At 48.2% G+C, this 25,281-nt stretch overlaps 2 protein-coding genes across 3 annotated transcripts in view; both read right to left on the reverse strand.

Annotated features, from left to right (window-relative positions):
- Positions 1 to 1,044: 1,044 nt before the first annotated feature.
- LOC144132994 (long-chain-fatty-acid--CoA ligase 4-like) lies at positions 1,045 to 19,731 on the reverse strand. The gene is made up of 4 exons (XM_077665772.1): positions 19,324 to 19,731; positions 7,573 to 8,870; positions 6,052 to 7,194; positions 1,045 to 6,016 (listed from the first exon to the last, which is right to left on the reverse strand). Exons 2-4 carry the CDS (start codon positions 8,287 to 8,289, stop codon positions 5,759 to 5,761), a joined length of 2,118 nt encoding a protein of 705 aa, XP_077521898.1. The 5' UTR covers positions 8,290 to 8,870; positions 19,324 to 19,731; the 3' UTR covers positions 1,045 to 5,758.
- Positions 19,732 to 19,922: 191 nt separating this feature from the next.
- Positions 19,923 to 25,281, reverse strand: part of LOC144132992 (long-chain-fatty-acid--CoA ligase 4-like) — a 28,512-nt gene continuing 23,153 nt past the window's right edge. For both annotated transcript variants that reach the window (XM_077665768.1, XM_077665769.1), the window contains exon 3: positions 19,923 to 22,294. In XM_077665768.1, coding sequence (XP_077521894.1) covers positions 20,861 to 22,294 — 1,434 coding nt within the window. In that variant the 3' untranslated portion in view covers positions 19,923 to 20,860. The remainder of the gene's footprint in view (positions 22,295 to 25,281) is intronic.

The following is a 25,281-nucleotide window of genomic DNA, read 5'->3' on the forward strand; positions in this document are numbered from 1 at the left end:
GGCCGTGTTCTAGCATGCTTCTAGCCTTGTAGGTTTGCCTTTTACACAGCGTGCTGCAATGCAGTTTTTGAAGGGCAATGCTTGAAAATTGGTTTTGAGGAAAGGAAATGACCAGAGGCCCGTATGCGATGTCAGTGCGCGTGCGTGCGTGCCTGTAGGTTAGAGAGCTAAAGAGCCCTCGTCGCTAGGGCACAAGCTGCCGCTGAACCCACAGGGGTCCCTGACTTGGGACCTCTCCTAGAACTTGTAAGGGGCTGGCCCTTAAGGCAAGTCCCCCATGTAAATAATGTTTTTCACCACCTCCACCAGTGCATGTTAAAGAACCCCAGGTGGTCCAAATTTTCGGAGCCTCTCACTATGGCGCCCCTCATGGATTGAGTCACTTTGGGATGTTAAACCTCCATAAACCAGTAACTGTCTCGCATATCTTGGCAGACACCCGAACTGCGCCATAAGGGAAGGGATAGAGGAGGAAGGGAAAGAAGAAAAGTGCCGTAGTGGAGGGCTCTGGAATAATTTCGACCACCTGGGAATCTATACCGTGCACTGACATTGCACAACACACGGGTGCCTTAGCGTTTCGCCTCCACCGGAACGCGGCCACCGTGGTCGCATTCGAACACGGGTACTTCGGCCCAGTAGACAAGTGGCTTAACCACTGAGCCACTCTGATGGGTCAGTATATATATATATATATATATATATATATATTAGTGCCTCGAGTTTGTTCCGTGACTCACTGCGCTCTCTTCCGTTCTCTTAACGTACGGAACTTAACATTCATTAAGAGAATGAACTGGGTAATATTAGGAATTCAGAAAAGAAAGAAAGAAGGGAAAGGTGTACACTGGTTTGTGTAGGCAACAGCAGGGACACAGGCCAACGTACAGTCCGCTGTCGAGCAGTGCGAGCACATCGAGGCACTGCCTGGGCCTGAGGCTCAAAGCCCAGACCCTCTAAATTATCGCTTTACTGAGTTCGAGGTCGGCCCGCCGAACCCAACGAGAGGCCTGGGCCCCGCCCTCGCCCATTGTGGGCAGCAGCACAAGAGTTGAATTGATGGCTGCATTCATGTAGACAACACTAGTAAAAATGAGCCGGCAAAGCAGCTCAAATCGGTAAAACATATGAAACTCGTGTGGTAAGGAGGAGGAGAAAACATTTATTACTGCACTGTACTCAGTTGAGAATGGGAGGTGGGGATGGCTGTTGCACTGAGTGGCAGTCCCTATTCCGGGACACCATTGGCCGCCTACTGCTGCCCGTGCTTCCAGGGCTCGCTGGGCCTCCAGATCCGAGCAAAATATCATGAGGTGGCTTCGCCTGTTCGTTTTCTTGACAAATGATCTCGTCGGTCCATAGCTCTGAAGAACACACTCCGTGAAGTTGGTCACCGGTATTCGACCGGTGTGTGACATTTCTGCGACCGCTTCTGCCTCTCCTGATGTTGTTATAGTGTTCCAAAGTACATCTTTAGGTATCCAAAACGTGCAGTTTTAAAATTAGTGGCAGGCCTGCTTGCAGCACCGGGTGTAGATTATAACATCAGTGCAGTCACCAGAATTGAAAACAGAATAAGGTTTATTGCAACATTTCGGCTTTTCGGTATTGCATTATAACGTATATATATATATATATATATACACACACATACCACCTTGAGTCTGTTCCGTGACTCACTATGCTATCTCCCGTTCTCTTACCGTAGTACGTTTCACTTTCCATAGCTTGCTGCGCAGTCCTCCATTTAAGCTCAAGTCTTTTCGTTAGCTTCAGAATTTCTGCCCCTAAGAGAGTACTCGCAAGGTACAATTTTATAGCTCGTGTTTCAGGGAAACCCGCCACTGATATTTCAAAATAGGCTTTTTGCTGTAAAAAGTGTTTAACATTAGGAAGCAGATGAATCACGTTAATCAGTAAGCTAGTTAACGAAATTCTAATAGTTGAAATGGTTTACAAATAAGCTCCTGACTACAAATATAGATAAGTAGCTGGCCGTTACGTGATTGCCCCCAGTGCACGTCCTGTGCGATTCGAAAATTACGCGAGAAATGGCTGAGATTTGTTGAGTGCGCACCAATAGAGCGCGATTTTCGAATTGCTCGTGAAATGGACAAAGTTTGTTGAGCCACAGCGCGACGGTAATCGCGTGTTTGAGATTCCAAAAGACGGATATGGGTTTTATTAATGGTGACCTGCAAACCTATAATCTCAACCAGACACCTGTCTATAATATTCAAAAAGTTAACTATTGCATTTCAGTTGACCTTTTTCTGATGCCTGCCAACGCAGGAGTATATCGCAAAGGCCATGTTTCTACTTCAGAAAGCCTATTTTTAAATATTATTGGCAGGCTTCCCAGAAACATCCGGCGCACACTATTCCTGAGGGAATACTGGTAAACTGCTATTGATGTATTTGTCAAGTGGTTTTGCGTGTAACCTTCGAAAGCAATAGAAGACGAAGAGTTGGACGTTAATCCTGTTCACAGAATTGACCTTGCTGTTGTAGCGACATATGCGGGGTGTACCGGGCTTCTGTCATCTTGTTTTCATCGAGGAAATATGATGTCACGCATGACATAACCTTTGAAAGCAATCGAAGATGAAGAGCTGCACGTTAATCCGATTCACAGAATTGACCTTGCTGATGTAGCAACATATGCGGGGTGTACTGGACTTCTGTCGTCTCGTTTTCATCGAGGAAATATGATGCTACATATATGACATGCGAAACAAAGTAACAGTTTCATACGGAATTGCATGTTTCAGCTGTGCACATCAAAGTGAAGGCCGACCCACATAGAGCCATTTTCCTTCGAAAAACTGGCCAACTGCCACCTGGCGGTTTCCGTTCGGCTGCCGGCGTCTGTTCGCTGGGCCGTCAGCCGCTCGCCGGAAGCGGCCAGTGCAGGGCAGGTTGTCAGCGCAGACCAATCGTGGCGCGATCGCGTCTGACTTCCGCCCGCCGCATTTACCCATGGATTTGGCTAGGGTGCCTCGATGTCAGCGCCGCCGTTCAGGGTGGAGACAACTTCAACGGCGCCGCCATATTGAATCACACGGGATCAGTTGCGCTCTCGGCGCGCTTCAGAGTGCTTTGACTTGAACAGCTTTTTTCATCAGTATCGCACTGCGCATATTTTTACTCATAATAACCATTTTAACATCCGAGGGTCGAAGACGTAATTGTATGACGTAATTTTAGGGCCCCGAGTGGTCGAGGTTGAACAATTCGTCTGGTGGTTTGAAAAACTTGCTATTATTTCAAAGATCCGTTGCCCAGCAGGTGCTTCCGCTATGTGCGAGTGGAAGAAATAGTTTTCTTTCTTTTTCTTAGTGCTTTTTGGTTTTTCAAGCTCTGCGCTTTGATAACAGCCGCTCGCGCGCTGCGATTGGTTTCCCTTTCGTCGTGCGGGCTGTTTCAGGTGGTTGTGCTCGCAAAGGCTGATGTCTGTCTGCTTTTAATCTTTCAAAGCGTAACTCCGAGTTGCTCGCCTGTTTATCGCTCACAGGGGTGCGAATACATTTGTTCACAGGCGGGCGTTGGTATATAAAAACGATTCCACCGTACACCAACGTTACCACTCCGCCTGCGTTTTCTTTCTCGAGGCCCACGAAAACTGATTGCCCCTCGTTTGCTTTAGGGTAAAGTACTGCAAGTTTTTCACTCGTTTCATTTTTCTGACAGGCGCCCAAACACTGAGCTAGTGCTCTTGCGTGCGCTCGTAAGCAGACTTCGCTTGCGCCAAGAACATGCGCACCGGTTGCTCTGCTGCGATTCCTCAGTTTGTGAAGCCCATTTCTGTATATATTTTTTCATTTTACTTATTTTATTCAAGCCCACCTGTACTCATTAAAAAACCATCCATATAAACCTGCACAAAAGGTGGATTTCAGGTCATTAAACAACTGTAGTAAATCTTTTCTTACAATTATACATCCGAAATAAAAGTAATCGGCTTTGAAAAGTCATGCTTTATGAAAAAGAATCGACCAGAAACGGTTTAGTTAAAAAAAAATGCGAATATTAAAGATGCCTGTGTGTGCAATTCCTATTTTTCCTGCAAAATTGGGTGGTGATGGGTTAAGCTTTTAGAAAAATAACTGCTACCTAAAAATTGATCATAATTAGTGCTCCGAGTCCCGTGGGAAGCGAAAATAACACAGGCCTTTAAGCGTTGACCAGGAGCGCATTGGCATACAACAGCCCGTCATGATGGCTCGGTGTACTTGACAAGCTCGTCAATCATGCTGTCAAACACTCAAACAAGTAGAACCACCAGCGAGCCTCGAACAATGTAAGCACAGCTGCTTGCACCGAGCAACTGCGCCCGCCCGCCGTGATTCAAAATGGCGTCGCAGCGAGAAAAGGCGGCGTGGGTGCTGTCAAAAGAGGGCGCCACCCTGAACGGCGGCGCTGGCATCGAGGCACCCTAGATTCGGCTAGGCAGCTGCGGTAAACATGGCGACAAAAGCTGCGCGCATCGCGTACAATGATAAATTGATCGCAGCTGTCCGATGCGACCAATAATCTTCCACAACACAAAAACGCTGCCGCACCTCGCAGAACACGTCGCGGCTAGACCCGATTACGATTACCACTGCGCACTGTGAGCAGCCCGGGCGATTTCGCTGCGTCCCCCAGTCTATACGCTCTGATGAAAAAGGGCGAACACTCTCAAAATAACGTTAAACCTAAGCAACCATTCATCTTCATTGGTTTTAACCCCACCGTACGGTAAGTACGGCAACTGCTACCACATATTTTGAATAACTGAGAAGGATATGTTGTCCGCTGCACTACACGTTCCAGCATTGATTCATCGATCCCCTTTCTGGCAGCAGAAACTTAGGCTTGTTCTGTCCCCTCGGTATTACGGAAGGAGGTTCACGGGCGGTGCCGATGTAGCACGAGGCAAAAAGAGACCTGGCACATGTGTTGCTCATGCTTTTATTGCTTTGGATGGTGGGTACGTACGTCACATAAAACGAAGGTCGCTATTTCTCATTCTCCTAGAATTTCCGAACCTCCTAGGCAAAAAATTAGCAGTGGCTTAGCTCGGCTATGCCAAGATATACGTAGCGCGAGCTACGCTGAGCCGCTGAGCATCAATTGCCGTTTAGCAGCAATTTCGCTTTCCTTGGTCATGGCTATACCATATTGCCAAACGCCCCGCTATATGTATACCCCCACTGATATACCTCTGCGCATGCGCACAAAATGAGAGGCGCTATCAAGTGGCTCTGGAGCAGCGTCAGACTTGGCTACTGCGCAACGGAGGCGCACAGCTGGGCACGCGCCGGCGCCTGTGCGTCTGCCGCGGCTATGACCGGCGAGGTTCGCGCGGCGGCGGCTCCGGCGCGCCATCTGTGCGCCGTGTGACGTCACTGCTCCTCGCGCATGCGCAGCACGACTCTCCAGGAGCCATGCGAAACTGCTCAGCCTCGGCCAGTGTAGCTCACGTTACAATATGCCTCATTAAACCTAGGACCGCTTCCGACTATTATTTTTCGTCGCCATCATGTGCGGTGATGGGAAACTGCTAAGTCTGCACCTGTGCAGCAGAAGCACCGCTGATCTTTCCATGGTATAGGTGTTTGTGGACATTGGATCTATTCGTCTTGCTGTCGGGACCACTTATGGAATGGCGATTACTGGCCTTACTAGGTCTACATACAGTACTTTGTCTTCTATCCCTCGGCTTTTTCATTCTGTATCAACATTAGGAACACTTTAAGCTTCGTCCGCTGTACCTTTACGAACCGTACAGCTCATCTATGTCGCACTGGTAGAAATTTTGCAATAGCTTCCTACGAATCTTGAGCGTGGGTGTGACCAGTCCCGAGTCTGGAGTCCACGGCTCGGCGCAGAGTTTCACTTTGAGCGGCACTTCGTATTTCTGCAAATTGTTTTCAACAGCATACGTCACGATGAACTGCGCGGCAGCCTTGGACACACCGGCGTCGTCACACAGTTCGTCCAGAGTAGCGGCCTCTTGTCTGCCGAGTCCAGAGTAGCGGCCTCTTGTCTGCCGAGTTCTCGAGCAATGCGCCGGAGCTGCTTCTGGTTCGGCGCCACGAATGCCACGATGTAGTTGTGCAGTGGACTACCGTACGCGAACACGTTGTCGATTAGCGGACAGGTCTTCAGCACGGACTCGACATGGCCCAAGGAGACGAACTCGCCGAACTGAAGCTTGACCAGGTCCGTCTTGCGGTCAATTATCTTGAGCGTGCCATCAGGGAAGATCTCGCCAATGTCTCCTGTGTAGAACCAGCGGAGGCCGCCTTCCTCTCGAAACGACTGTCGCGTCAATTCTTCGTTCTTGAAGTACCCTTGTGTGACGCACGCGCCTCCCACGACGACTTCACCTCGAGGATTTGGCCTATCCGATGTATGGCACAGGCCCTCGGGCCAGTCGACGAGTCGGATGTAGCATCGCGGGAGTGGAGGTCCGCCGCGGTCCATGCTTGTGTCGTCCGCGTGATTAGCGGCTGCCGCGGCGCACGTCTCAGTCATTCCATACGCCTCGATCACGTTGCAGCAAAAGCAAGCCCGCAAAAAGCGACGCGTTTCGGTCGACAGCGGTGCGGAGCCACTAGCCAGGAGTTTCACCTTCCCGCCCAAGAGGAGTCGGACGCTGTTGAAGACCAGGATGTTCAGGAGCGGAGTGTCGAAGCCGAGGTCTAGCCAGAAGTTCTTGTATTGGACGGCGTAGTCAAAGAAGGCTTTGAAAAGGGGTCCCTTGGTAGAAGCGAGCTCGGTGACACCTTTGCGGACCCGGTCTGCGATAAGCGGCACGCAGGCGACTTGAGTTGGCTGGAGGAGGGTCACATCCCCTGCGCAACCTTTGGCCACGGCAGCGGAGTTATCAGTGAGGGTCAGCGGAGAGGAATAACCTATGCGTGCCCCGGAGCTTAAGGTAAGCAGTTCTACGGTCAGCTCGAGCATGTGAGCAAGCGGCAAGTAGGCGATGTAGGTGTCGTCACCGGTGGCAAGCCCGAAACTTTGACACACTGTGCCGAAGCCGTTTATGGCCGAGAGGAGGTTTCTGTGCGTAGCCATCACGCCTTTGGGCACGCCCGAAGATCCACTCGTGAACATGACGATGGCCACGTCGTCTGGTGCAGGGGGACCTTCTGTCGTCTCGTAGTCTGTGCTTATTTCTTCAAGAATAGAAAATGGGATGACCTGCGCAGGAAAAAAAAAACTGTCACGGAAACAAACCAAATGCAGTAGGTACGCTCACGACTCCTCGATATTTATCTTTGAAACTTTGTCGTTTGATGATATGGGACCTTGAGGCCATAGGAAGAGCTAGCTCTGATTGTTGTTTCGCCATTTAACCAAAGCTAGGGGTGCATCTATGTACAGTTAGGAATGAGTTAAGGGGAACATGAGTGACAATTGTCTAGTACGCCTGGAGTGGCCCGGAACTAGTTAAAAACGTACGTTATGTCATGTTTAACAGCATGACAAGGATGAAGAAGCAGGTAGTGCTTTGTTTCATGCTTGAGTGCTTATTGCTAGCAGTTGTTCAAAACTTTTCTCAAGTAATATGTGACTTACCTGTGGCTCTTCAGCAAGTGGCACTAGCAGTTTGCTGGTAGCATTTTCCATGCAAACTATATGAGTCAAGAGCGGCATCTTGTCGGCCACACTAAGCACCCGGGGCAGAAGGTCCTCAGACGTGACCATGTGCGTCACCTCCGTCTCGTTGATGGCGCTCACGATGGCGTCGTTGCTGAGCGTCGCATACAGCGTCACCAGCGGGATGTTGGTGCGAAAGCAAGCCTGCGCCGTCAGCATCCACTCCACTCGTGTCTCGGCCAGAATGGCTAAGTACTGCCGAGGCCTGGCGCCTATGGCTAGCAAGCCGCGAGCAGTGAGGTCTATCTTGTCACCCACTTCCTTGTACGTGAGCCACTCGTAGTCTCCTAGAACGAGCTTCTTGAAGACCTTGCCTTTGGACTGCCTTTCATCGCTTCGTTGTAAGACGGGTCGGGTTCCCAGCGCGGGCCGATCAGGATACAGGCGGACGACTCTGCGGATCATTTCGTCCAGAGTTTGAACGCCTTCCAGCTTTTCAAATTCCAAGTTTTCAAGTCTTTTGTAAGGCGAAGTTGGGTCGCCATCGATGATGGGTTTGGCGAAACAAGTTCTTTTCCGTTTCCAATGTAACCATGGTTCTTGAAAGATGGAGTAAATCGGCAGTGTGGCCACATCGTAGATGGCTACCGGGACCTTAAGGAAGCCGATGATAGTTTGAATCACGAAAGGAGACATCACTGAAGTGCTGGCCGCCTGGTCGGCGCGCTACCACAGACGAAAAGTCCGCGGCTGCAAGAATGTGTCCACCTATTTCCCAACACAGACTCAGCGGGATTGAGGAGCTATGTTTTCCACTATACTGTGATATCGCCACGTTGCATCCAGTCGGTGTATTTTTATTCTTCCATCCGTGTTTCTCACAAGCTACTCCGTTGTTGGCCACAGGACCGCAGACTTAACTGAAGCTTGTATACAGAATTGGACAGTACATCGTATCGTACAGTCTAAATCCAAGCAATGCCAATATAATTTTTTCTGAGAAGCGAGAGATGACGATATTTAAGTCCTTTTTCCTCACTTCCGAACTGCGTTACTCTTTTTTTAACTCCACAGACGCAATTGTAACAGCTGTTTGGAGATTTTCAACTCGGGGGTCAGTGAAGGCCGTGCCTGGATGTTTGGTGGCTAACACCGAAGGCGATCTTGGTTCTAAGATGCTGTCAGTCCGGCTCCATTATTTTCTTTTTGGTGACTTTTGAAGATACCACTTTTTGACACCTTCTGGTCAGCTGCCTTTCCACTTAAAATCTTCGTTTCTGAAAAGAAAAATAGTTTTTTTTTCATGTTAGCATATTCTAGTAGCAGAGTTGATCAGAAGGACTTCTGACCAGAAGTAATAGTCTTTTATGCACGTTGGCGGTTTGTAGTACCTCAAAGCAGACTATAATGCACAGAATTTTCTTTATCGACCCGCTTGTATTTCTGAAAAGCTATGGGGTACGAATATGATATTCGGGTTATTTGGTGGCTTCCAGCATCGCAATTATTGTCGCAACTTAAACTTAAGTGCGAGATTCTATGTTTGTGGTCCATGGGGGCATAAGTAACGGACCCCCTCCAAGTTCCGGTCCATTCCACTCTGCGTGAGGACGCCACGACAAAACACTGGTGTCGAGACTGGTGCAGTGGGCTCATTTCAGGAAGTGCTTTGTCAGGTGGCGCCCCCGCACAGAGTGGCAAAGGTCGGAACTTCGACGGGGGCGGGTTGGGGGGGGGGGTGCTATTACTTTTGCCCCCGACGTTGCATACATAGTACAGCTGGACTTGGGTGTGAACGGAGATGTCTTTACGAGTAGAACGACCGTTGTCAGTTCTTAAGCCTCGAAAGTGGGGCGAAAATCATCTTCGCATTTTTCGTCTGTGTATATCTGTGCGCCGGATTTTGCGTATAGGTATGATCTCTGCTACGTCAACCATCGTCGTCTGCAGGCTTGGTCCCAAGCCTTCGGGCTTTATGGTTTGCTTTAGAGCCGCATAGTGAAACATTCAGGGCACCCTGACCGACCGAAACGTGGCAAACACGTAGAATCTCCCTACCCTTCAAAGGTGCTAGGACTGACTCACTGACGCGGCTGAAAACCAGATCTTTGAGTACAAAAGCAGCGCTACAACAGAGGACGGAGAAGGAAAGACAAGCGCTGCGAAGTACTGAAAGCTTTTTAGAATAATATACGCCCTCAGTGATGTTGTAATGCTTGCAATAAAATCCTAAAAAGTTAAAGTCATTCGTTAAGTACGAACCACCGGGGCCTTACATTAGGGAGAAGAAGAATGCGATAATACCGTGCATTCATCAATTGTCTCCGGCTAAAACAAGTAAGCACCAGATACGAGGTAGAATTTCTGTTTTCGGCTCCTAATAAACTAGGAAAATTTTGTGCTATCGGTGACAGAAGAACCAAAGAAGAAAAACAGCAGGAAAAAAGTAAAGAAGTGTGCCAAGTAAAACGTGAGTTACAGTTTGCGCCATGTGCTGAGGGTATGGTCTATGACGTCCCTTTTACGTGCAGCAAGAACTACATATGGCAAAGCGGGAAACGCTTAAACACGCGACTATGCCAGCACAGCACGTCTTTAAAATGTGCTCCTTCCTTCAACCTGCTTTTGCATGACAGAGATTGGGGTCTTAACAATTCTGGTTTCTCGAATAAAAATACACCCGCCGCGGTGGCTCAGTGGTTAGGGCGCCCGACTACTGATCCGGAGTACCCGGGTTCGAACCCGACCGCGGCGGCTGCGTTTTTATGGAGGAAAAACGCTAAGGCTCCCGTGTGCTGTGCGAGATGTCAGTGCACGTTAAAGATCCCCAGGTGGTCGAAATTATTCCGGAGCCCTCCACTACGGCACCTCTTTCTTCTTTCACTCCCTCCTTTATCCCTTCCCTTACGGCGCGGTTCAGGTGTCCAACGATATATGAGACAGGTACTGCGCCATTTCCTTTCCCCAAAAACCAATTATTATTAATAAAAATACATGCACTACTCTTTTAAATAAAACTGAGGTTCTGTTCAGGCATAAAGCTCAGTCGACAAGAGAAATATGTGAGCGATATAATTCAAGGGATGTATTAAAGCAACAAGCAACGACGAAATGGGTCGGTTAGGGGGAGTAAAGAGCCATAAAGACGTATATCAGTTAAATCGCTTATCGTACAATCCACAATCGTGCAATCCACAATACGAGCCAGCGTGTACGCGTCTGCTCTTGTTTGATGTCACTGGCGTAGATCGGCCAGTCGAGCCCATTGACATTAGGTCGCTTATGTTATTGTTATCTCCTCAATACTAGCTTGTATCCTGGTTGATTTACTCGTAATTCTACCGTCCGCGTATTTTGAGCTTCATCAAATGAGGCTATGCGCTGGGAAGATTATCCAGTACGAAGCAATTGCCCCACCAGCTATTGTTCGGCGTGGTTGATAATAGATGAACCCGCGCTCACTCACGTTGAAGACGGTCATGTTATCTCGCCTGGAATAGCACGGATCCTGGTTCACTGACAGATGAATTCGCTTGCAGATATCCACTTAATGTGATGAACGCCGTCGAAGGAGAGAATCCACATTGAGGAGTATCCTCTTCAGAGCACTTGCCTCATATATTGTGGCTTGTCCGGAGTGCTATCACCGTTTGGGAGTGGTCTTTTTGGTGACGTCATTGAAAGACAGCATCCGCTTTGGATAGCCCTCTGCTGGAAGTGTTTGTTCTTGTCTTTACCATTGTGTGACTGGTCCGGTTTGTTATCGACCGCACGGGGTATCTTAGTGATTACGCTGCTAGGCCAAGTCCACTATCAAGTGGTCTTTGTCGATATATATGTACAGACGTGTATAAGGGCACCCTATCGCTCTTTCGGCACTGACAACAAAAGGGGAGTCATTTTCGCGAAAATCTTTCCTTGTTTGTGACGAGTACTTCGCTACAAGTACTGACGGCCACAAAAGCGAGAACACAAAGCGCTTAAGTACGGAGGCAGGATGCGACATTTATCAAGGCGCGCAGCCATCCGGCAACAGGATGGAAATTGGACCGCTTTCGGCTATTTCACTTGGCAGTCATGGAGCAAAGAATTTAATCAAGTTGGAGCGGCCGTTAGTGGAGGAAGATGAATTTTAAAAGGTGTTCTGAGCAAGAGGACAAAAGATTTAAAGGAATTAAGCGTGGCTAGACGCCGTCTGATGCGGTGTGTTCCTAGCAGCAAAGTACAGCACCTCTTTTCTGGAAAATTTGTTACAATACTGAACATGCTTTCCAGCCATGCTGCCAGCAAGTTTCGTGCCGTATGTCAAGGACAGTCAGCTTCACTAACTGTGTTTTTTCTACTACCAAGTTATGCCGAATCAGGGGGGGGGAAGGGGACATGTTGTCGGGCAAACTAAAGGAAATATTTTTCTGTGAAATAAAGTCAGGTGGATTTCGGTGCGAAGACAAGCCGACATAGAGGCGTAGATAAGACGAAGATCGGAGTCTTAATTGTGGACGTCCTTGTCTGCATGCCGAGTAACGTTAACTGTGTCTTATACGTAGATGGCAGCGTTGGGCGCTTACCTACATTTATTTTGATATTATAGGCATTTGTCAGGCTTCTTGCCTTTTTCCTTTGCTCCGGTTTCCGTAACAGGAATGAAACAAACTGAAAAAAAGGTTGAATATAATTACATGTATACTCGCTTTGAGTTTGGCGCGTAGGTGTCAACGCTACGTACTAAAGGCAAAGTTTAATCCTCACGTTTTCCGATTGTGAAAGCTGACTTCAGTGCATTAACGACGGAGCGATGAGTATATTTCCGGAAAGCACTCTTAGCTCTTGATCAGCATACGAGTGATTGGAGGACTTGTTAAGCCGACGGTGAGCTCATACATCATTTAAATAACGGCCCACTTGCTTGCTCGAGAGACAGTGCTTACTATTCTAAGCATATGGCGAATTTGGTTTTGAGCTTGCTTGTGCACTGTTGAACGGTCATTAATGCTAACAATACCAAACCGATCGCGTGGCCCAATGGTCTTATAGTCCCCAGACTCCCATTTTATTCGTGTACGCTTCGCTGAAAGTCTGCAGCCGTAACTGTTGCTATAATGACCTTAGGCGACAGTTTCTTAGATGCTGCTGGCTAGTTTCGGTGAAAAGTCTATATAAACTTAGTTAAAACGGACGTTTAAGTGAACTGTCATCCTTCTGGTCCATTGCTCCTTCATTTTTTACAAAGTAGGAGTGTTCCACCTTCTTTTCATTTTTCCTAGTATAAACCTCATATCACAACAATTTGCGGTATTTGGCCTCAGAAACTGCCTCACTATAAAACATCTGTTGTCATTAGCAACGTCATAATTTCTATATGCATACGCAAGGCTTGAAGACTTTCGCTATAGGCTCTTCGCGCTGGTATGGGGCGCCAGCATGGATGGATGGAAGTATAGGCGCGTCCCCTTTGAAACGGGGTGATGATAGTTGCCACCATGCTCAGCTTTTTTTTTGTTTAACTGTGTTGCAAGTTGTTATTAAAATTCGCCATTTGCTTTAAATACGTCTTCCTGCACTTCTAACTTTATGTACGTCACCTCTCTGCTTTCGAGCTACCAATCTTCCAATCGCTCTCTGCTAATTTTCACCGCAGATTTAGCTAGATGAGCATTGGTATCTTTAAACGTTAGGGCCTCAGGAAGAGTGAATGTGCCTGCATCGACATCGGGATGGACACCATCACATTTGAGTATGAGGTGTTCTGTTGTTGTTATTGTTGCCTCAAATACGATGGCACATACCCACAGTGGGGATTGGCCAGTGTTCGGGGCAGATTCAAACAGGGAAAATCTCATCCAGGTTTGTCTCAAGCGGCTCATAAATTGAAAGGACTCTGTTATATTGTTTCTACAGATTTACCACATATAGCACATATTCTTCGTTAAATTTCTTTTTGTAGCTGCGCGTTCTAAGACACCCTGACATAAGGGCTGCGTTCCAATACTCCCAAGTAGACGGCTACTTAGACGTCTAGCCGGACAGCCGCCATCTTGGGACGCGTTCCAGTTCTCGGCGAAGCAGTCTCATGAGACTGCTTCGCCGAAGTCCACCTCGATGCAGGCTAACTTGCTGTCTAAAGATGGCGGAGCTGATGTACGCGGATGAGCGAGTCGTGCTCTTGCGGGCGTCGGACTGTACACGGAGTATAGGAAAGGAAAAATGTGAGTCATTTCATTATGTTATTTGGCACGCAAACTAGTGGCTAATTAATCTTCGTGGACGTGCGATTCCTAGCAGTGAATCACGCAGGAGAAAATCGTGCAGTTGAGAGCTTTGCTACAGCAGCGGACGCTGTAGGTCTGTTTACGTGATCCGGACGATGCCGGATCTTAATTAGCACTTGATTTTAGAGAATACTCGTCGCTGTCGTTGGTTTCCTCGACGGGCGTTAAGACGGCTGGCGTGACGGTTAACAAATGTGTTCTTCTGTTGCTGTATTAGTTGCATCAACTCTTTCGCGTGCATTCTTTTTTATCTCTGCACTCTCAGAACAAATACACCGGCATGTTGCGAATTGATTTTAGTCGTTGCAGGATTAAAGATCGCTGCTGTATTTAGGTCTCTCGCTGTCTCCGAGTGCCACGTAGGGCAGACAGCGGGTTTAATGTCACGTATGTGTTTTCCTGTTGCAGTGTATATTAGCCGCATCGTATTTCGCGCATATTAATTACAGTCTTTCGTATTCTTATGTTTACAGGACCGTCTGGACGAGCACGCTCGAGGAGCATGTACAGTTGAGCATCAATAATAAAAGAATAATCGCATATCTCTTTAGCGTCGTCTTCGGAGAGCGGTCCCGTCTGCTACAAGTAGACTGACCGATAGGCACATCCACCAGTCCGGTTTACACGCAAATTCATTCCAGAAGAAATGTGTAAACTTGTTGAAAACACGTTTTTAATTATCTTTATTGCTCAGTTTGTGAAAAATAGTAGTACAACTGTTCATAAGCTTTAGTTACATTATTATGCCGCGAGGCGGCGTGAGCACTAGACAAGTTCCAATACATGGACATGTAGACTGCTTCCTAGACGTCACACTAGACGTCTTGTTAGACGTCTAGAGTATTGGAACGCAGCCATAGTCGGATACAACTTAAGTCTGCAGTGAAGCTCTGCCCACATTCAGGACCGCCGCACAGAATTCCTCCACGGCAAAAAAGTAGTTTGTTGTCAAAACTTTTCTTCTTGGATAAACAAGGATCTAATCACAAAAAAATTGCAAGCTTTAGAATTTTGATACCTGACCTGTTTAATAAAGTGAAACATTAAAAAGCTTGTTTCGTTTACTGTTGTGGTCGGCTAGCGGAGTAATACAATACGCCGCGGACCGTGGCCCAGTGTTAACAACTGCAGTTTTTTTTTAAGTTGTATCCTACTATAGTTTCAAATAGTAGGGCACTGCCTCGAGCTATCATAAAACGCTTCCTTCCTGATCTGCCTTTTCCAGTATCGATATAGTATCTACACTATGCTCCTTTTCCATTGAATTTATCCAATTTTTACCTTCGACGTTTTTAACCTGTCGTTTAATGCTCTTTCTCATTCCTCGCCTCTGGCAAACTTACTGGCCAGCTTTCTAGTTCGTTTCGCCACTGTGTTTCACGCTCTTTCTGTATAGGTATTTAAATACCTTAGCTGCCCCCCCCCCCCCCCCCCCCCCCCGTTATCATCCAATTTCCTCAGGCGTTCTTCGTATAGAATTTAACTCTGAGCTTCCCGTGCTTCGAACAATGCCCAGCCAATATCCCTCTGTACTGCCTCGTTTGTGGTTTTCCCGTGGGCACCTAGTGTTAATCTTCAAACAGTTCTCTGATTTACTTCTAATCGCGACTGAACTTCAGCTCTTAAGCATAAAACCGCATTCCCGAAAGTAAGCCCCGGCACCATTATTCCTTTCCAAATACCTCCCAGTAATTCACACCTCTTGCACCCCCCCCCCCCCCCCCCTTCCCAATGCCCTATGTTTCATTATCCCGGCATCTCTTCGCCCTTTTGCTATGAGAGACTTTTCGTAGTTTTCCATGTACATATGTCCTTCGTTTACCCATACCCCAGATATTTGTATTCGGCCACTCGGGGTATTTCATGGCCTTGTATTGTAAGCTCCTGATCAGTTGTACCGTTGAAAACCATCACACGTGACTTAGTTGGGCTAAAACTGAAACCTGTACTGTCTCCTTCATCTCCACAGCATTTAACCAGAGGTTGCAAATCTTCCTGGCTATCTGTTAACAGTACAATATCGTCTGCATACATAAAACCTGGTTATCGTTGCTCAACAACCTTTCCGCCTAATCTGTACGATAGATTATAGTCTAGATTGCTTTCTTGTAGCCTTCTTTCCATACTTATCATGTAAAGCACGAACAGCAGCGGTGATAGAGGACAGCCTTGCCTTTATCCTTTGTGTACCTAGACCAGTTGTCGTACTCCTAATCCCTTTCCTTGTTATTTAAACTTTATTTTCTCGATATATTTCCCGTAGAAAATAAATTACCTCATAACCGATACCTTCATCTTTTATTATGTTCCAATGGAGTTCCCTGTTCACGTTGCGTATGCTCCGCTTATATTCAGGAAGGCTAAACACAGGCATCTGTTTTCGCCTTAGCTATTTCTATGCATAATCTAAGCGCCTACTCCTTCTGAACCCGTTCTGAACTTCTCCGAGTATTCTGTTACTTTCTACCCTTGACTGCATTTTTAATTTTACCGCCTGCATCGCCAGCCTGTATATAACTGATGTTATCGTAATCGGTCGGAAGGATTTTATGTTAATCCTATCTCCTTTCCTTTTATAAGTTAAGTCCATTTTACTCTGTCTCCAGCTGTGCGGAATTTTCTTTTTTGTTATGGCTGTCTCCAATGTTTTTATCAGCGTTTACTTGCCTCTTGGGCCAAGTTCATTTATCAGCTTGATTGGAATTTGGTCTATCTCTGCGTATGTGCATACTTCAATGTTTGCTTCCGCCTTTTTCCAGTTAAAACTGGTCACTTGTAAGCTGTTTTCTCTTGTGCTGTCCTGTGTTGCTTTCTCATTTGGGGGGATCACCCTATCGTCGTTCCTACATGATTTGGCTATAACCGATGCAATGTAGTTCACGGCGTCATCTCCCTCTAAACATTTCCCCCTCGGCATTTTGAAGCAGCGCGCAGCACCCAGCGCCATCCCCCGGCCAAGTTGAGCACATTGTGCACGCCTCCACACATTGAGTGTACTGCAGGAGCCCCGTGAACAGCGTCTGCTGCTCCGCTGACTCCGGGCGCTGACGTGCGCACTTTGCTGAGCGGCTGTTTTCATTTGCTCGCTTCATCTGTTCAAAATCCCGTGCTCTCCGGGACCTCTTAGGCGCAGTGTATTGCTCCTTTTCGGAAGCATTTATTGATTCATTGCTGTAACCTTATGGCTTCACTCGTATGAATGCTAAGGAGTACTTATTCCCGTATTTAATAATCTATTCCAGATTAGAGCCGCTGCTGTAGCACATTCATGAGAGCAGCGCAGACGACATGCGAAGATCGTGGGCGGAGTATCGCCTGTTATCCTTTCCATCAAATTGTACTGATAAATATGTTGTTGTCTAGCACATCAGCTAAGAATTCCAAGTGCTTTTCTTGCTTGCAAATACTTTTGCCTTCTTTCGCACGTACCCTAATGAGCCTCGCTTACTCTGTCCCTGTTTTCATTTGAAGAGGTGAACAAGTCTACCGGGCTTCTTTGGGAGCGTTACCTGCAGTTCCATTAGAGGAACACACCTTATGTATGCAACACAGCAATGATATTTTCTGACATGGTATTCGCATTGTTTTAAGTACTCTTATCACCATGCCAAAGATTTCAGGTATGCGTTGTACAGAAGTAGTTTTGGGCACCAAAGGGTATAAATGGGAAACAAAAATCTCAAACAAGTGATGGCTCTAGAAGGCGTCGATTTCAAATTATATACCGATTTTTCTGACGAGGTGCGACAAGTTTTTCGCTCTACCAGCTGGGGAAAAAAACAAATTTCCTTTGGGAGGTTTCTTCGAAAAAAAAAGAATCGACAACATAATTGATATCTCGTTTGATAAATATGAGTAAACCAACCAAGCACAGCTAAGTTCGCTTATTCTGTGCGCATTACAAGTGCCGGAATATTCTACGGGCCTATAGGACATCAAAGGCAAAATTAGAAAACGTGCATCACGTGTTATGTATGCGCAGTATGAATTGTCATATCCGAGTTCAGCTTTTCATATGGTTGTTTTCCCAGACTGGCGCATTCTTGACGGCGTTCTTGGAAATGTCGTGGCGTTAATTCACACGCCGGAGCAGAAGTAGGCTTGTTTTTCAAAAACGCACTCACGCGCAAATGGACATGCCGCGCCATGCTTCTCAGCTCACTCGTGAAAATCCGTTTCGACCCTTTTTTTTTTTAACTGAAACTTATTCTCGAAAGGCGGAGAACAGGTCGCAAGAGGGAATTTTTCTTTGTTGCTAAAATGAGTTTAGAACCGCCCTGCAGATGAAGTGAAAGTGAGGCAAGTCTGTTGGAGTAGGTTTCAGCAAAACGTCGCGGAGGGCCCGTTGGTGCGCCATGAGTGAAAACAGAACACGATGACGGGACGCACACCTTGTCTTGTGTCCGTTTTAACCACGGAGGAAGACTATCTAGGAGTGGAAGCTCCGCTGTCTGCGGCGACCAGAAAAGGTCACAAGCCCGCGGCGCCACTATCAAGCTGGCGGCGCCTGGCGGCCTGGAAAGAAACTACCGCCTGTTTCGGTTGCCAAGGCAACCGGTCGAGCGGGTTGCTTCCGTTCGGCCGCGCGCGCCTGACTTCTATTGATGGCACCCTTGCGCGCTTCTTTACCGCTGGTAGCCCGGAGAGCAACTGGTGCTATGCTTCAACCATTTGAGCACAGACACCGACAAGAACTGTTGCTGTTTGACTTAAGGGCGCAGAAATACAACGTCACGGCGTGCACGCTGAAGCAAACACCCGTGTCGTCTGCTTGTCGCCTGCTTTGAGCGCGCGCCGGAGCCGCCTGCCCGGGCGCTGCATTTTTTTTTCGCTGCTGCTTCTACGAGGCGCCGCATGGCGCCGCCACTGCATACGGCCCGTCGGCGCATACAATTGTGACTATCTGGTCGCCTGCGCTCGCTCGCGCTGACGGGAGTTTCACCTCCTATATAGTCTTGCTCCGTGGTTTTAACGAAGCTTTACAACGCAGCCACTTCGCAAATAGTCTGCTGCAACCGGACTGTTGTCAGTGCGCAAGTCCTCAGTTTGCCAGCGTTGTAAACTATATTGGCAGAAGACTCACTCGATCATACGCAGTCTGCATTCACTGGTCACAAGCCAAGTGGAGAACCCTTCTGCCCCACCTCGCACTCTTCGACTCGTATGCGTTTTTGATCTGTGTCCACCTCTTATGTTAACCCCTAGCCTAGGCCGAATGTTACTTTTGACTGATAACGAGTTCAGTTTGTCGCGCGTTTCCTGACACACTGTGTCCGGTTAAATGAGAGCAGGGCTCATCCAAATAATTTTTTTGTTTTCCGACAGATGGCAGCACGGGTTACTAAAAAACTATTTTGGTACCATTAAAAAAAAAGTGTACGTTAGGGAGTTAATACCCCCTAGAGGGGGTTTTTGATGAGAATAAAGTGAAGTGAAGGGAATGTATAGCTTGAGTACTCACCACGGCGTCAGCTCTCGCGGAGTCCAACCTACGCAGTCGATCTTCGCATTACAAACACATCTTTCGTCTTCTAGCGTACTCGCCCAGACCTCTTTCGCCTGGCCAGTGAACCCTGCCGCTCTGTCACGGCCGAGTGGGACAGTATCGTGTCCTCAGAGCCGTTGTTGTCTCTAGTTGGGTGCGCCCTTTGCTCCGGACACGATAGGCCACCGTGGGATATTCCGCTGGCGATTGCACCGTCTGCGGAGATTGCACCGTGGATTGCTAGCTCCGGGTTGGTTATATATGCACAGATATTCGCGCCATTTCAGTCTTCAAGGCTGTGCGCTGATAATTCCAAGCTCACTTGGCACGAGGAACGAGATACCAGTTTTATGCGCCTCGTTTCTGCGTGTACAGATGCAGTGCTTGTACTAAAACAAAAATTAAAAAAAGTTGCCAAAGGCGAATGTTGGGCGCACTTGAGGGATTGCTTAGTAGCATGGGCTAGTCACGCAAGCTCTGGTGCATGTGCTTTCTCCCATGCAGCGGGCGGCCATGCAATTTTACGATACAATTAGGCTTGAACAAGGACGCTATAGACTTTACAGGACCACACCTGAACCAAGCCTCGCAGTTTATTCGCCGCGCCCCGATCAGATAAAATACATCAGTCGAACTGCGTCACGGCTGCCTGCAGTTACAACCTTCCTGCCTGACTTTATGATGAAGGATGAAAATGATATGAAGTAGCCATCTTCACCTACTTTTGAGATTGTGTAGCAAAGTGTGCGGAGGGTCGCGAATCAGGCGTCATTCTGCCCTCTGCAGTTTTTTCTTTCCGTTATGTTCCAGAGAACGGATAGCATGTCCTGTTTTAGGTGACGGATGAATTGATGCGTTGAGGTTTGCATACCACGACACAGTGTCTATTGAACTGAGCGAGAACACGGCGAGAAACACACAGCGCGCGTATATTGGAAGCGAGGCGTGCTGCTTCGGCGAGGTAGAGCTTGCCACGTGATTTGGCACCTTGCAGAAGCGAATCAGCGCAAACAAGGTGCGACGGTATACATGCAACGAATTGAAGTACACTGTAAGCGGAGCACACACTGGGACTTACAAGACGTGTGTATGGGGACACTAAAAGAACGAATCCCAGCGCTTAAATATGACCATCCAGTAAATTTGCCGTCTGATATGCAGCAGTCGTGGCGATTTTTGCATGTCCTGTTTGCGTCCTATCCACATATCTCCCACTTGTCCAATCACTGCTTGCGCCGGTTTCAATTCTAGCCTTCGTGCGTCAGGTGTACGCATACCGAATTTCGAATAAGCACCATACGGTGCACTCTTGCTACACATCGCTACACAACCACACCGCCGTTGTTTTGAATAAGCGCTATACACAGAATACATGAATTAATGTGCATTCCGTCCGTGCCTTGGGGAATGATGTCCAACGTATTCCACCTAACTCCTCTTTGCGGAGTGCACTCACCCAAACGAACGCATTTTTCGGTACTTGTCTTACACATCACTTCGCCTCAGTGTTATTTCACACCTGACGCAGTCTGTTTTCCTCTCCCGAGCCGTAAAGAGCATCGATATCACTCTGGTAGAATCTTTGCAGCGGCTTTCTGCAGAGCTTGAGCGTCGGCGTCACCAGTCCTGTATCCGGCATCCACTCCTCGGCGCAAAGCTTCACCTTGAAGGGCACTTCGACCTTCTGCAGGTCGCTCGACCTTGCGTACGCCAAGATGGACTCCGTGGCTGCCTTGCTCACTTCGGGGTCATCGCACAATTCTTTCAGCGAGGCGCCCTTCTCTTTGCCGAGACATTTGGCCACCCGCTGGAGCTCCTCGTAGTTGGGAGTCACGAACGCGACCAGATACGTGTGTAACGAGCTGCCGTACACAAACGCGTTGTCCACGAGATGGCAGGACTTGAGCACGGATTCGACGCGGCTCAGAGCAACGTACTCGCCGTACTGAAGCTTGACTAAGTCCTTCTTGCGGTCGATGATCCTGAGCGTGCCATCGGGGAAGATCTCGCCGATGTCTCCGGTGTAGAACCAGCGGATGCCGTCTTCCTCGCGGAACGACTCCCTCGTCAGTTCCTCGTTCTTGAAGTAGCCCTTGACAATGCAGTCCCCTGCCACGACGATCTCGCCACGAGGGTTCGGTTTGTCCGAGGTGCTGTAGTTGCCTTCGGGCCAGTCGACGAGCCGGACGTAGCATCCGGCAAGTGGAGCCCCCACGCGGTTGGCGCTCGTGTCCTGGTGGTGCATAGCTGTGGTCGCGCAGGTGGTCTCTGTGAGGCCGTACCCTTCGACGACGTGGCAACCCAAGCACGCCCTCAGGAAGCGGCGCGTGTGGGTCGACAGCGGTGCCGAGCCGCTCACGACAAACTTTGTCTTGCCTCCGAGCACGAGTCGAGTCTTGTTGAATAGCAGGAGGTTGAAGAGCGGGGTGTCGAAGCCGTGCTCCAGCCAGAAGCTTTTGTACTCGACAGCGTAGTCAAAGAAGGCTTTGAAGAGGGGACCTTTCGAAGCGATGGCCTCGGAGATCCCTTTGCGGATGCGGTCGGCCACGAGAGGTACACACGTGACCTGGGTTGGCTTGAGGAGGGTTGCGTCCCCTGGACAGCCTCGAGCTATGGCGGTGGACTTGTCGGTGATGGTTAGCGGAGAGGAATAGCCTATGCGGGCGCCGACGCAGAAGAGCATTGACTCGACAGAGAGCTCGAGCATGTGGGCCAGTGGCAGGTAGGCGATGTGGGTGTCTTCGCTGCTTGCAACTCCGAAGCCGTGGCAGAGGACGGCGAACGCTCTTATTGTTGCGAGAAGGTTGGTGTGCGTGATCATGACGCCCTTTGGGACCCCCGTGGAACCGCTGGTGAACATAACGATGGCGACGTCATCCGGCGCAGGCGGACACGTTTCCACCTCGAACCCGTTTTTTCGCCCCTCAAGGCTGGAGAATGGAATGATCTGCAGCAGAAGAAAGAGTGGGAATTACTTTCTCGTCGTCTGAAGTAGGTGCACCTACCGTATTTAACATTGAGGTCTAGGAAAAGGTCTTTTTCAGCAGCAAAAAAAAAAGGAGCTTGCACTCGAGCTCGATTTGATAGAACCTACATTGTCGCTTCTCTTAAAGAGCAACTGCTGGTTTTTTAAGAAACGTTTTGTGTTGATAACTGCATCACATGCCTTACAGTCCCCTCTCTCTGAAACAAATGTTGTTGTTTTTTTCAAAATACCGCGTAGAAGTATTTTAAAAGAGCAGAAGCCAGGAAACCGAGACCGAAACTGGGTTTCGACCAAATGATGACGTCGTGACAGACCAGGCGATGACATCACGTATACTGTCACAAAACTATCGCGCCCGCATTAACTGGCTAAACTGGCGACTGTAAATGATAGCTTAATTGGGTCATTATTTGTGGGAAATGACAAAAAGCAAGCTCGAAATTTTGTCCTTCATCAAACCCGGAGTGAATATTGGCGGCCGTGCGTCCAGTGACCTCACATACGCCAGGCTGACCGTAGAAATCTCCCAGTTTGAGGTCACGAAATGAGAAACTTTAAAATTCATTTGCGCTGAACCAAGACACTGCCCAGCTGCGAAATTTGAACAGAAAACTGCTGCGAACGTACCGTGGAAATTCCAGTGTAATCAGAGGAGGCAGAAAAAAAAAACACCGGGGTTACCATTAAGGGAGTATTTTTGTGCGGGCGTCAATGGTATCACTGTAAGGGTTACGCTGCAAATGTCTAGGACAAGTAAAAAAAAAGAAAGCTAGCAGGATAGTACACGCGTAAGTATAACATACTCTTAAATTTAAATTAAATGATGAAGAAGAACGGTAATAATTTGGCAGCTTGGGAAAAAAAGAATGACACGTACAGAAGCCCGGACAGCGCCGGCTCTCGAGAAAACAACCTCACCACTACGGTGCTTTGCATACAAGCCAGAGGATACCCACCGAGTTCGCCATCTCATCTGTAATTGTGCAGGTTTGAAAGATATAGCCGCTACCAATGATGTCCCAAATAGGGACAGTACGCGGAAAAAAAATGGTTATGGTTAAAGGAAAGACGCAGTAACTGTATAACGGCCGCACACACTGGAGGCGAAGTGCAAAAATGCCTACGTGCAGTGCGATGCCATTTGCACGTTATAGAACCACGTGCAGTCGAAATTGTTACGAGGAACTCTATACTACGGCACCTGAATAAAGGGTGTGCTTACGGGCGACGCTTAGAACCTCCCATAAATAGTTTTCGCTGTAAGCGTCTGGAAACGATGAAGCTAGACGAACTGTTTACAAGCCCTCTCAACCTCGCGTTTATTTCACAGTGAAAAAAATTCACAGAGACACCGTATGTGTTGCCAACGCTATGGCATTAGAAGCTGCTGATGCCTTTACCGGAAGCGACGCCACTACCGGTCTGATGACGTAACTTTCCTTCAGCCAATGGGCATTTTCCACTCTGGTGACGTCACTGAATTCCCACAGGACAATGGGCGAATTTTATGACCGACGACATTTTTTTCCCCGATGAGGCTTCTAGTTGCATAAAACGTTAATAATTAAGTGTATTTTATAGGAGTGGGCTGCTGAAGTACGGGAATAGGCGTAAAACGGAGGAGATAACTGATGGCGCACATTGCTCCACGGTTGACCGCTTCTGGGGTGTACCTCGATCGGAGGATGAGGCGATGGAGTTGCGCCTTGTAAAGTATATGCGTAGCTAGAGGATCGAGCGCATCAGCCGGTGGGACGTGTGAACACCGGCACCGCTTAGCGCATAGCTATGAGGCGGATATGTGACCGAACGCGGCGTGGGCGGATTTACGGATGATTGTCACCCGCGGGATGCCGGTTCCCGATGCATGCAAAAAGAGACCTAGAATCCGAGCTGTATCCGCCCAAGGGGATCCGACAAATGACCGACTATAAAGTGAAAATGCCGGCTTTTCGTAAACCGGCCTAGTTGCTTTAGTCTTAGTGAAACATGATTAGTAGGGCGAGGGATTCGGGTCCAGGAGAAAAGGCGAGATGTGAAGGCCTCCAGTACATGCTCGAGGGTATATCATGCTGTCTAAGGCTAGAATAGCTGCATAATGTGGTACGAGAACGAAACTTTGGGATAATTCCCGGTTGCTCATGAGGTACCAATGACATCCGTTGGATACAAAGACTGGAAGTTTGGCTTGTAAGGAAAGTGTGAATGGAGATGCGATAACAGCGCGGTAGTCTCAGTGATCCAAAGAAGTCAAGTATGGTATAATGACGGATAACGCCATCTGCCTTTGTAATGCCCACCACGATGACCTTGCGAACAAGGTGACTACTAAAAGAATGGTGAAGCGTACCAACAGCCAAAACGAAGAGACCAAGTGTCATCTTTTAACGCCGTAGTTTCAATAGCGCAACAAAACCTACTCCGGAGCACTGTCTATGCCTGTCGTTGAGAACACATGCGCATGCTGCCTGTGCATTTGTTCTTTCACTACCCTTGCATGTGCATGCTATGAACAGGCGGTTGATGTAGCGAGCTTGAGTGTTCGTGATTCGTTATTTCCTCATGCCCCGTGTCAACTGTTTTTCTGTAGTTGCGCAAGGGCTTTAATGATAAAATTGCCGTGCAGACTGTAGCCCCCATCCAAGCGATGTGATGCGATGCGAAGAGCACCGCGCGGACAGGACACGTGGACACGGAGAGAAGCAAAGCATATGCGCCGGTCTGATGTCGAAACTTTATTGTGCACGTCGACATTTTAAAAGAGATCACACACGATGAAAAAAAGAAAAGAGGACAAAGAAATGAGGGCACTTGCAGCTGCCTATAAGAGGGTGGGTAATTGGGACACCACGCATGCTCAGTTGCGCACTCATGTGTTCACTTCTCATGTCAAGCGTGAATTTGAACAGCCAGGAACGGGTACTCGCGCCGTATTTTATACGCAACCT

The sequence above is a fragment of the Amblyomma americanum genome, chromosome 5 (genome assembly GCF_052857255.1).
Source record: "Amblyomma americanum isolate KBUSLIRL-KWMA chromosome 5, ASM5285725v1, whole genome shotgun sequence".
Taxonomy (NCBI): Eukaryota; Metazoa; Arthropoda; class Arachnida; order Ixodida; family Ixodidae; genus Amblyomma; species Amblyomma americanum.